Here is a 12,189-nt window from a genome sequence, read left to right as displayed (position 1 = left end):
TTGCCGCAAACGGCGGTCGCGCGCTACTTAACTGCAAGCGAGAGGGCTCTGGTTAGAGCAAGTTCTGTGCACTGCGGGGAGTACTTCACCGATCGGGATTCGGGGGCCTATAATAAAATATCACGCGGGATGTAAGTGCGCGCACAATGTAACCCAGGTCTAATGTCCATGTGTGATAAACTTGCAGCGCGCGGCAACCGCCAACCAGATATTGGGTCATGCTCTTAGCGGCGCTGACGCGACAGAGTCTAGCGAGCATGCCACTGAGTTCAGAGTTGGAGGAGGGAGTTGACTCCTTGTGTTATCCGGAGGTGAGTGTAACCTATTTCCTTGAGGAAGAGCAGCTTCTTGTACTCCGGCATGTCAAATGTCTGGCACACCTGCCAGGCAAACATTCATTTTAAATTACATTTTCAAAAACGAACGCAGTATAATACATAATAGAGTTTTGTTAACAATTTCCAACAGCAGCGAAGATTTATAATTTTAACAGTAGACCTACCTTTCTAACGTTATTAATAATATCTAGATCTTCAGGAGAATAACCCAGCATCCACAAAGAGTGGAGTATCTTATAGGCCTCGTCGATATCTTCCGAAGTGCAGTGTTTGATCATATTTTTTACAAGAAGGGGATGAGGTTCGTCACAAACTTTGAAAACATTTGCACTGTTAACTATCCCGTAACCCTGCAAGTAAGATTCATTACAAAATTATAAATATTCCCACAGCATACACGACGTATGGTGACGTATGCTGGCGTGTGATGACGTCATGATTCAATAATGTGAGCAGTGAGCGACAATACAAGTAACCTGATGTGTGGACTGTAGGTTATTTATGGCCTGTCTCATGTCACCCTGAGCGGTGAAGATTACTGCTTCTAAACCGTCATCTGTCTTAACCACACTCTCAGCTTCACAGATATCCAGCAACCTCCTCAGCACTTGAGCGTCTGTTATTCTCGAGTATCTGAAAAAAGCAATCACTATTATAATTAGGGATAATTATCGATATTTCGGTTTTAAAATAATTCTCATATCATAAAAGCTATGCATTGTAGGTTTAGTAATTTCAGTTATATTCTACTGATAGTAGTAATAGCAATAATAATTAGTAAATCTAATATGTGCACAATCAGTGGTTATGCATTATATTATTATTACCTGAGCATTGTACATCTCGACTGTATGGGTTCTATAATTTTATCAGAACTATTGCACGCCAGCGCAAACCGAGTAGTTTTGGAGTATATTTCCATAGTTCTTCGGAGGGCTTCCTGGGCTGCAGATGTCATGGAATCTGCTTCGTCTAGAATCACTATCTTGTGACGACCTACAGATAACAACAGTTTAGGGGTCGTTCACAATATTACGTAATCAGCTGAGTGGGGAGGGGGGTATCCAAACGATTTCGCTAGTATAATTTTGATACAATAACTATGTATAAAACTGATCGTAACTTTCTTCTGGGCGAACATTTTAATCCGGTTCCTGACCACATCAATCCCTCTCTCATTGGACGCGTTCAGATCCAAAACACCTTCTTTCATTGCCGGCCCTGCAATAACTCTTATAACCAGAGTTGTAGCAAATTTACTTTACATTTTTTTAACAGTTTTAATTTAAAAAAAGGTAAACTATTATTAGTAAAATAACTTACCGAGAAGAGCTCTAGCAGTAGCAAGGCAGAGTATAGTGGTAGTTTTACCAATACTAGGTGAGCCGGCTATAATGATATTTGGAAGGTTACCCTGCTCTGAAAATACTTGTAATCTCTTTATTGTCTCTTCATTTCCCACTTTTTCCGGAAGATATCTGAGAAATCCAAATAACAGTCGGGGTAAAAATTTGTAGAAATAAATTTGTAATAGAAATAAATCTGCATCGTTCACATATTATATGTAATCACATATGATATGTGAACGTATAGTGAGTATAGTGGTAGTTTTACCAATACCAGGTGAGCCAGTTATAATGACTTTTTGAAAAATGTTTCCCCCGCACCCATTCCGTAATCAGTTTTACACTTAATATGTGAACGATCCCTAATCTTCAAATAAAGTTTTAATGCAAACGAGGCTTCAAAATACCATTCAGTAAGGCAAGCACCTAAGTGTGGTGAGTAACTAGTTAAATGGTTTACCGAGGTCTGCGTTTTTCTATCCAGGGAAGTTCATATCTTGATTTGAACTTTAATTAAACTTGTAAGTCTTAGAATCTAAATGAAGTAAACTGTTGATTAATATCGACAATGATCTCATAAGAAAAATACGATTAGCCAAATACCCATAATTGGATATTGTCATAATTTGATTACAACTTCAAGTTCAATAGTGTAGTCCAGCCGGTTTATTATACTATTTCAAATTTGCTTCAAAGTATTATTGAATACTAAAATAATCTAAAAAAAGAAATCAAAAATTATGATTACAATAATATTAATGGTGACGATGTTTTACACCGCAAGAGGAGGAGACACATATTTGATTCAGCAAGACCTCCGAATCAATATGATTTGGCTGTCCACGTTTGATATCTTAGTTAAGTAAAATTACATCTACAATCTAAACTGCGCGAATACCATGTTTTAGAGGCGGAGTCTGGGATTGCTTGCTCTGCAGCCGTTCATGGCGTCTATGATATCATATTAATGAAACCATAGCACCGGTTTTCAGTTTCGCGCAACTTACGGCCATGTATGGGTCGAGTAGATTCTATCACAAACACTTCAGATATAGAGTGGCCTAGCTTTCCTCCATAATCAAGTTCTGTATCAGTGATATAGATCATGTCCCCCGCTGCTCCGTTACAGTTTAGAGAGAATGTCTGGAATTCTACACTGCTGTCGTACTCTGGTTGAAGAAAATAATATTTAGGGCTTAATACTCAAATTGTTTAAATATAAATCTTATGGGTGAAACTTCTGCCTCATCTGTCATCTGTACTCATCTGGTACTGCCATGACTTTGCTAGATTAATATTTGACGCTATAAGTTAATTAACTTACCAGTTATTTCTTTACCGCAATCTGCAACTTTTGTTTCTCCCTTCTCGTCAATGGAATACACCATGACCACTGTGCCAAGTATTCTTTGCTCGCAACAACCTTCCTTTACGTTTGTCAGCTTCACTGTGCCTACCCTGTACTTTTCTAGCAGGAACAGCTTCAAGAAGTTTCCTTCAGCATCATCGTCCTTAACCATATAGTTGGTCATGTAATCTCCGTCATAAGCTTTCTCAGGTTCATAACGTGTAGCTTCATTAGATGAGGCGTCTTTGTACCAGCTTTTTGCTTCAGATCGTTCTATCGACAAATATTCTGAATAATATTAAGATCATTACATCGCGACTAAAAGTAAAATTTACGATTTTATATTTAATTATTTACCGAAAATTTAGAAAGTTTTTTAACACAACTTATCATGAGCTGTTGAAAATAATTTATAAGTCATAAGTATTAGTAAGGTAAATTTGGAATATTGAAATATATTTACACTATGTATAATCATTCCAATATTCCATCACATGGTACAGCACCGATATCATATCTCATGATATCACCTACCTGACCCTAATATCTCGACTTCAGCAATGGTGTGTCCCGCTTCTGCGTCATAATCCAGATCAGTGAGATACAGCATGTCCCCCACTACACCGTCGCAGTTCAGAGAGTAGGTCCGATCCTCTATAGTTTGTGGGTTCCCGGGATTATTCTCTGTAATTTATGTTGTGTTATTAATCATCTACTAAAGATCTTGGTGAGAGTTTCGTTATCAATTATTAAGTAATCAATAGACTAATATTTAAACTTAAGAGACATTTTACAAATAGAACAATGTAAAATTCATCACCAGTTATTTTTCCGCAACTCGACACTTCGGTCTCTACATTTTTAGTAGAGTAGACCCTAACTTCTGTGTTCTTCATCCTTTCGGCAAAAGCTTTATCCTTCCTACTAATCATCTTAACTTCTCCGATGCTATAAGCTCGTGAGAGATATAGCTTCAGAAAGTTCCCAGCCACTGCTTTATCTTGTACACTGTATAGGGTGTTGTAGTTCCCGTCATGTGCGTTTGCAGCAACGTAGTTAACATGGTGGTTAAACGATACTGATCTTTCGATAGTCAACTGCTTCTCTGATGCTGCAAAACAATTGAATAAAGTGATTTTAAGTTAGCAAAATGATATTCCAGCATCAATAAAAAATTACTGATGAGACGAAGAAGTCTAAGAATCTTTAAAAAAAGAATATACAAATTTTGAAAAAGATGAAAAGCAAATAGTTACATCAAATAGTTGAAAATAGCAAGACTTACCCCTTATTAAAGGAATCAAAAATATTGCCACTAAACTGAAAATCTTGTAAACTTCCATGTCACATACAATGCTGATAAATGATTGATTTTGATTATGCTTACACATTCTGTCATATAATAAGACTAATATGACTAGGCGCAGGCAATGTGCCCAGTCTTGTAATTTCCTACAAAGAAACTTAAACTAAACCTACAGAGTAGCAAAAAAGCACCGCTTGAAACAAATGACAAAACAAACTATTCCAAAGCAGAGAGCCCTCTATAAGCATCACCCGCGTAGGTTAATTATTTCCTCTGATCCTATCACGTGACGTTGATTCGTAAATCCTCGGACACGCGATCACATTCGTAACGTGTCGTATGCCGACTAGGATAGTCGGCATACGACTACGTCACCAGAGCTCAAGCTACTTGATCAGGCCTTACATGGAATAGTATAGTGTATCGCGTGTAATTGGATCCAATTATAATAGGAGCTGCGCAATTATTGCAGCATCTTGATCTGGTATCACCTTCTGAAACCTAGCAGGCAGCTGGGCCAGAAATTTTAAGATAGAAGGATTTTTTGTTAATGAATATCGAAGCGAAAATCATGTAACCCTATGTAAATGTTTTCGAGGACGCTGAACACGATAAAACTGGTTTTGATTATCATACTCAAGGGAAAATTTCTTTAAAATGCACTTGGCTGTCATAGATGTTATTATAAGCTAAGGAAAGCGCCCGAGCGGCTTATCGGATGGCACCGGTCTCTCTGCCGAATCTCAGTAATTATAAACAATTATGACTCTAGTTCTCAGCTAATGTCAATGATAGTTCAGAAGACGAAGGAAATTTTTCCAAATATTTGCTTAATATCAACGAATACGGATATATTCAACCAATATCGAAAAGGACTGCCAAGGATTGTATCGGGACTCCTATAAGCAGTATTTCAAGTCTTCATAGCGGTTGATGATATGAATGGCTTTATATAAAGTAAGATACGGTATCTTAGAACTTTAGAAACCATAATAAACCCCAATTGATATAATATATCAATTTTAGATAAACTAGCAGGAACCCGTATAACCCTATAGTCAAGACTCAAGAGACTAAAATAATTATTATCTATTTAATTCGCGTTTTTGACACCACCAATTTTGGGCTCTAAAACTCCTATTCCTTGGCCAATTTTTATTTTTTTATACTAATTTGAAGGCCACCTGAGTGGAAAAATTTGAACATCAGGCGCAGAGAAAATTATCTCCTGCAGAGCACAATTCTACTTCTAGGAGTGAGGTGAGAAACTAAGCGAAATAATTTTCCGAGCCTCGACTTGAAAAATCGTAATCGACAATTTGCTCTTCTTTTTGCCGTAATTATTGTCATTGAAAATCATGTCTTTAGCCACAAAAGTACCATCGCCGAAGCATAGAGTTGGGGATAATTTTCCAAGAAACGTTCATGCAGAAGATAATTGTTCCCAATTTTCGACAAATGGTCACTTGCACTTTTAGATTTTTTGAAAAATAGATTATCATGATCGTAAGTTATATGAAGAAGCCACTACAATGAAAATTACTAAGACATTACTCTACAAGTCCAGCTGTTTGTAGGTGACAAATAGTAACGTTATGCTACAAGCACTCGTACATAACAACGTATTGGTTGATGCGGCTAGTGACCATTATTCAACATTTGCTATAATTACCCAATTTTAAATCAACGATATCTCATTCTACAGTACCATGAGAGCGTTACAAAAATGCTTCCCGGAATCAGCACAATGAAGGGAACAAAATTGAAGATGCTGTTGGAATTTTAATTATTCATCTTCCACCCGTAGTCCCTACACTAACTAGAATGAAGATGACCCGAAAATACCTTAATCGACTATTGTTTAGCAATAATGACCTTAAAACTTTACAGTTCACCTACTTCTCCTGCTAGATTGATTGTTTAAAGTCTTTTAAAATCTGGTTCAGCGATAAAAATCAACGAAACGCGCAAAACATTACAGCATATTGTTTTAAGTGAATGATAGCCTCAGCATAATCAGCATTCCAATAAGAGTAAGAACATAAACTATAACTATCAACATTATATTAATTATAAGTACTGAACGCAATGTACTGCATGTTTAACCCGGCTAGGTTTATAACAGCTATAACTCAGTGAGATTAGGTCTGTTTTAGCTCATATTTTCTCACCAAATAGAGAACAATTGACAATGTGATCTTATTGCTGACAAATTATGAATGTGAATACTTTTATTATTATATTGCACCTAAGAGTTATAGACTGTCAAAGTTTAAAACGCGCATTGGTATAGCAATATATGGAACAGATATTTTACGAGTATCACCCGTTAAATAATATAAAGTCCTATTTATAATTCTAAACATATTCTTGATCCTTACACATCATACTATTGTGTCCAATTAATGGTTAGGTCTCCAAACTCATAGCATAAAACACGTCTTTTTGCCCGTAAGAGCCTCAACTAAATAGTCGTGCGTGGGGGGCTTACTTATGACTTACCTGTAGACTACTATACACTATAATATAATCTATATTATTATTACATATTATATTATTACAAGTTAAGAGTTTGTAGGTTTACAACCTACCAGGACGCGCGCCGAGTTGGACTCGTCGACGGTCCTGGAACAGATATTTTACGAGTATCACCCGTTAAGTTAAGAGTGCGTTTGCGAGTTTGTGTTTAAAACTTCTACATTCTACAGTTTAACAGTAAATCTATGGAGTTGGGAAAACCGTTTAAATTTATCATTAGTTGTTCTATTTCATCTATTCAGTAAATTCAACATCATGATGGCTATTGAGAAACCGGCTTATTATAGAAAGGACCTGAAAAGGTTAGCGTAGGTTCAATTCAGGTATACTTATAGTATACACGAGCGAGGCTACTCGTCTAAATTTTCCTGGTCATTCGGCTGAGTCGTCTAAACAACAGGAAATAAACTAAGTCCTTATTTCACACTTGATACATGTTTCGCGCGCGAAAAGTGGCATGCAACGTATGTCAATTTCACACCAAGTATTGAAAATTTAGGGGCTCAACTCATAAAAAGTGACCGCACTGCAAAAGGAAAAGAGTGGCACCTCGTCTGACAGCTTGAGTTGAGTATCTTGCGTGCTTCACATTCCTCAAATTCGGGAACCGGTCACTGTGGCGGAAGTCACTGCGGCGGTGTACAGTCCGGCGGAGGACGGTTCAGCGGAGGCCGGTGCTTTCCAAAAAGGTTGGACGGAACGGCGGATTGTAGGTTTACAACCTACCAGGACGCGCGCCGAGTTGGACTCGTCGACGGTCCTGTATATGGAACAGATATTTTACGAGTATCACCCGTTAAAACGGCGGATCACATGACACCCATTTTACTTTGGACAGTACGGCGGTACTACTACTACTACTACTAGAAACTGTACCTAAGACAGAACAATTACACATTCAACTTGTTTTTAAGTTTTGTTCTAGCTGCGATAAAGGGGAAGCCGCGCACTCGTGCGTGGCGGGTCATACAACCTATGACAATTTCAACGCCCATGCCTATTTTACCAAAATTTTAGGAATATAAATTGGGTAACTTTTAGAGTTTTAGGTTAATGACGTACAGAACCGAGTATTTCTCATAGAAACAAATACTTAAATATAGGTACCATCTGTTAATGGTTAAATAAGTATAAGCACAAGAACAAAGAAACAATCCACATAATTCATTAAATTTAATGATTAACGATCATTCATGATTCATTGCGAAAATTGTGTTAAAATCGAAAAAAATGAAATTGGAAATTATAAATAAAAAGTAAAAAGTAGAATTTGCACTTTAAAAACAGTTCTGTGCACTGCGGGGAGTACTTCACCGATCGGGGGCCTATAATAAAATATCATGCGGTATGTAAGTGCACGCACAATGTAACCCAGGTGACAGGTCCAATGTCCATGTGTGATAAACTTGCAGCACGCACCTCAACTGCCAACCAGCTATTGGGTCATGCTCTTAGCGGCGCTGACGCGACAGAGTCTAGCGAGCATGCCACTGAGTTGGAGGAGGGAGTTGACTCCTTGTGTTATCCGGAGGTGAGTGTAACCTATTTCCTTGAGGAAGAGCAGCTTCTTGTACTCCGGCATGTCAAATGTCTGGCACACCTGCCAGGCAAACATTCATTTTACATTAAATTTTCAAAAACGAACGCAGTATTATAATACATAATAGAGTTTTGTAAACAATTTCCAACAGCAGCGAAGATTTATAATTTTAACAGTAGACCTACCTTTCTAACGTTATTAATAATATCTTCAGGAGAATAACCCAGCTTCCACAAAGAGTGGAGTATCTTATAGGCCTCGTCTATATCTTCCGACGTGCAGTGTTTGATCATATCTTTTACAAGAAGGGGATGAGGTTCGTCACAAACTTTGAAAACATTTGCACTGTTAACTATCCCGTAACCCTGCAAGTAAGATTCATTACAAGATTATAAGTATTCCCACAGCATACACGACGTATGATGACGTATGATGACGTGTGATGACGTCATGATTCAATAATGTGAGCGACAATACAAGTAACCTGATGTGTGGACTGTAGGTTATTTATGGCCTGTCTCATGTCACCCTGAGCGGTGAAGATGACTGCTTCTAAACCGTCATCTGTCTTAACCACACTCTCAGCTTCACAGATATCCAGCAACCTCCTCAGCACTTGAGCGTCTGTTATTCTCGAGTATCTGAAAAAAGCAATCACTATTATAATTAGGGATAATTATCGATATTTCGGTTTTAAAATAATTCTCATATCATAAAAGCTATGCATTGTAGGTTTAGTAATTTCAGTTATATTCTACTGATAGTAGTAATAGCAATAATAATTAGTAAATCTAATATGTGCACAATCAGTGGTTATGCATTATATTATTATTACCTGAGCATTGTACATCTCGACTGTATGGGTTCTATAATTTTATCAGAACTATTGCACGCCAGCGCAAACCGAGTAGTTTTAGAGTATATTTCCATAGTTCTTCTGAGGGCTTCCTGGGCTGCAGATGTCATGGAATCTGCTTCGTCTAGAATCACTATTTTGTGACGACCTACAGATAAGAACAGTTTAGGGGTCGTTCACAAATCACAATATTACGTAATCAGCCGAGGGGGGAGGGGGTATCTAAACGATTTCATTAGTATAATTTTGATACAATAACTATGTATAAAACTGATTACGGAGAGGGGGGGGGGGGGTAAACATTTTTCAAAAAGTGATCTCTTTTTTATACAACGAAGACGAAGTATGAATTGAAAGAAATGATGCACATTGCAAAGCATTACTACTAAGAAGAGAGAAAGTGACCTGGCGGGAGTGTAACTTTCTTCTGAGCGAACAATTTAATCCGGTTCCTGACCACATCAATCCCTCTCTCATTGGACGCGTTCAGTTCCAAAACACCCTCTTTCATTGCCGGCCCTGCAATAGCTCTTATAACCAGAGTTGTAGCAAATTTACTTTAAATTGCCATTTTTACGGCCCAGTTTTGATTGTAAAAAAAGGTAAACTATTATTAGTAAAATAACTTACCGAGAAGAGCTCTAGCAAGGCAGAGTATAGTGGTAGTTTTACCAATACCAGGTGAGCCGGCTATAATGATATTTGGAAGGTTGCCCTGCTCTGAAAATACTTGTAATCTCTTTATTGTCTCTTCATTTCCCACTTTTTCCGGAAGATATCTGAGAAATCCAAGTAACAGTCGGGGTAAAAATTTGTAGAAATAAATTTGTAATAGAAATAAATCTGCATCGTTCACATATTATATGTAATCACATATAATATGTATAGTGAGTATAGTGGTAGTTTTACCAATACCAGGTGAGCCAGTTATAATGACTTTTTGAAAAATGTTTCCCCCCACCCATTCCGTAATCAGTTTTACACTTAATATGTGAACGATCCCTAATCTTCGAATAAAGTTTTAATGCAAACGAGGCTTCAAAATACCATTCAGTAAGGCGAGCACCTAAGTGTGGTGAGTAACTAGTTAAATGGTTTACCGAGGTCTGCGTTTTCTATCCAGGGAAGTTTATATCTTGATTTGAACTTTAATTAAACTTGTAAGTCTTAGAATCTAAATGAAGTAAACTGTTGATTAATATCGACAATGATCTCATAAGAAAAATACGATTAGACAAATACCCATAATTGGATATTGTCATAATTTGATTACAACTTCAAGTTCAATAGTGTAGTCCAGCCGGTTTATTATACTATTTCAAATTTGCTTCAAAGTATTATTGAATACTAAAATAATCTAAAAAAAGAAATCAAAAATTATGATTACAATAATATTAATGGTGACGATGTTTTACACCGCAAGAGGAGGAGACACATATTTGATTCAGCAAGACCTCCGAATCAACATGATTAGGCTGCCCACGTTTGATATCTTAGTTAAGTAAAATTACATCTAAACTGCGCGAATACCATGTTTTAAAGGCGGAGTCTGGGATTGCTTGCTCTGCAGCCGTTCTATGATATCATATTAAGGGGGGGGGGGGGGGGGGGGGGGGGGGGGGGGGGGGGGGGGGACAATGGATATTTTTTTGTGAAACTTGATTTCGAGATAGCAGTTGACCAACAAACTAGGACCAGTGACCGAACTTTTGAGGGGGTCCCGGACCCCAACCGCCAAACGGTGCCCGCGGGGCAGCCACGCCCATATTTGGTCCAAATTAGGCCCAATTTAGCCAAATACCCTGAACATGCCCAAAACCCAGATTTTAGGTGCTCTACTTGTAGTTAGTGGTCTCTTGAACTCGTATATGAAATTTCATCAAGATTGGACAAAAAATGACTGAGTTATGAGCCAAAAACCATATGCCCATATTTGGGCATATGCACCAAATTTGTTAGATTTCGTCCCATAAATTGGTCAAATATCAATATTTTTGAATGAAACTTACTTTATATGAAAGGTAAGCCTAAACTACATATTCTCTATAAGTTATAGCTTTATATCTGTTTAAATGTGGATACTAAGGCGAAAAAACCACAAAAAATGAACTAAATTGCCTGTATCTTGGTTCGCGATATTCGCGGAATTGATCTCATTAAAATTGTAACAACTCAATCAGTTTTCAAAATTTTTCCACGAAATTTTCGGAATCGACTCGAAATCGCATTTCCACCTTATTTTGAGAACAGATTTTTGATTTAGGCCTCCAAAAAAATTTGGCGGCCAAATTCCAAAATTTTCCCGGAAAAATTCAGAATTCGGCCGCCAAATTTTTTTGGAGGCCTAAATCAAAAATCTGTTCTCAAAATAAGGTGGAAATGCGATTTCGAGTCGATCCCGAAAATTTCATGGAAAAATTTTGAAAACTGATTGAGTTGTTACAATTTTAATGAGATCAATTCCGCGAATATCGCGAACCAAGATACAGGCAATTTAGTTCATTTTTTGTGGTTTTTTCGCCTTAGTATCCACATTTAAACAGATATAAAGCTATAACTTATAGAGAATATGTAGTTTAGGCTTACCTTTCATATAAAGTAAGTTTCATTCAAAAATATTGATATTTGACCAATCTATGGGACGAAATCTACCAAATTTGGTGCGTATGACCAAATATGGGCATATGGTTTTTGGCTCATAACTCAGTCATTTTTTGTCCAATCTTGATGAAATTTAATATACGAGTTCAAGAGACCACTAGCTACAAGAAGAGTACCTAAAATCTGGGTTTTGGGCATGTTCAGGGTATTTGGCTAAATTGGGCCTAATTTGGACCAAATATGGGCGTGGCTGCCCCGCGGGCACCGTTTGGCGGTTGGGGTCCGGGACCCCCTCAAAAGTTCGGTCACTGGCCCT

At 37.6% G+C, this 12,189-nt stretch overlaps 2 protein-coding genes across 2 annotated transcripts; both read right to left on the bottom strand.

The window, feature by feature from the left end:
• Window positions 1–269: 269 nt before the first annotated feature.
• Window positions 270–1,479, bottom strand: LOC134818243 (replication factor C subunit 2-like). Its single transcript, XM_063827729.1, has 5 exons — window positions 1,452–1,479; window positions 1,166–1,334; window positions 815–971; window positions 503–688; window positions 270–380 (listed from the first exon to the last, which is right to left on the bottom strand). Exons 1-5 carry the CDS (start codon window positions 1,477–1,479, stop codon window positions 270–272), a joined length of 651 nt encoding a protein of 216 aa, XP_063683799.1.
• A 6,832-nt stretch (window positions 1,480–8,311) lies between these two features.
• Window positions 8,312–9,957, bottom strand: LOC134818167 (replication factor C subunit 2-like). Its single transcript, XM_063827601.1, has 6 exons — window positions 9,903–9,957; window positions 9,678–9,791; window positions 9,252–9,420; window positions 8,901–9,057; window positions 8,602–8,781; window positions 8,312–8,476 (listed from the first exon to the last, which is right to left on the bottom strand). Exons 2-6 carry the CDS (start codon window positions 9,781–9,783, stop codon window positions 8,312–8,314), a joined length of 777 nt encoding a protein of 258 aa, XP_063683671.1. The 5' UTR covers window positions 9,784–9,791; window positions 9,903–9,957.
• Window positions 9,958–12,189: the final 2,232 nt, after the last annotated feature.

Source organism: Bolinopsis microptera, chromosome 7 (genome assembly GCF_026151205.1).
Source record: "Bolinopsis microptera isolate Bmic1 chromosome 7, MBARI_Bmic_1.0, whole genome shotgun sequence".
NCBI classification, from domain to species: Eukaryota; Metazoa; Ctenophora; class Tentaculata; order Lobata; family Bolinopsidae; genus Bolinopsis; species Bolinopsis microptera.
The sequence above is the reverse complement of the archived record's forward strand: the minus strand, read 5'-3'. Positions and strand labels throughout refer to the sequence as shown.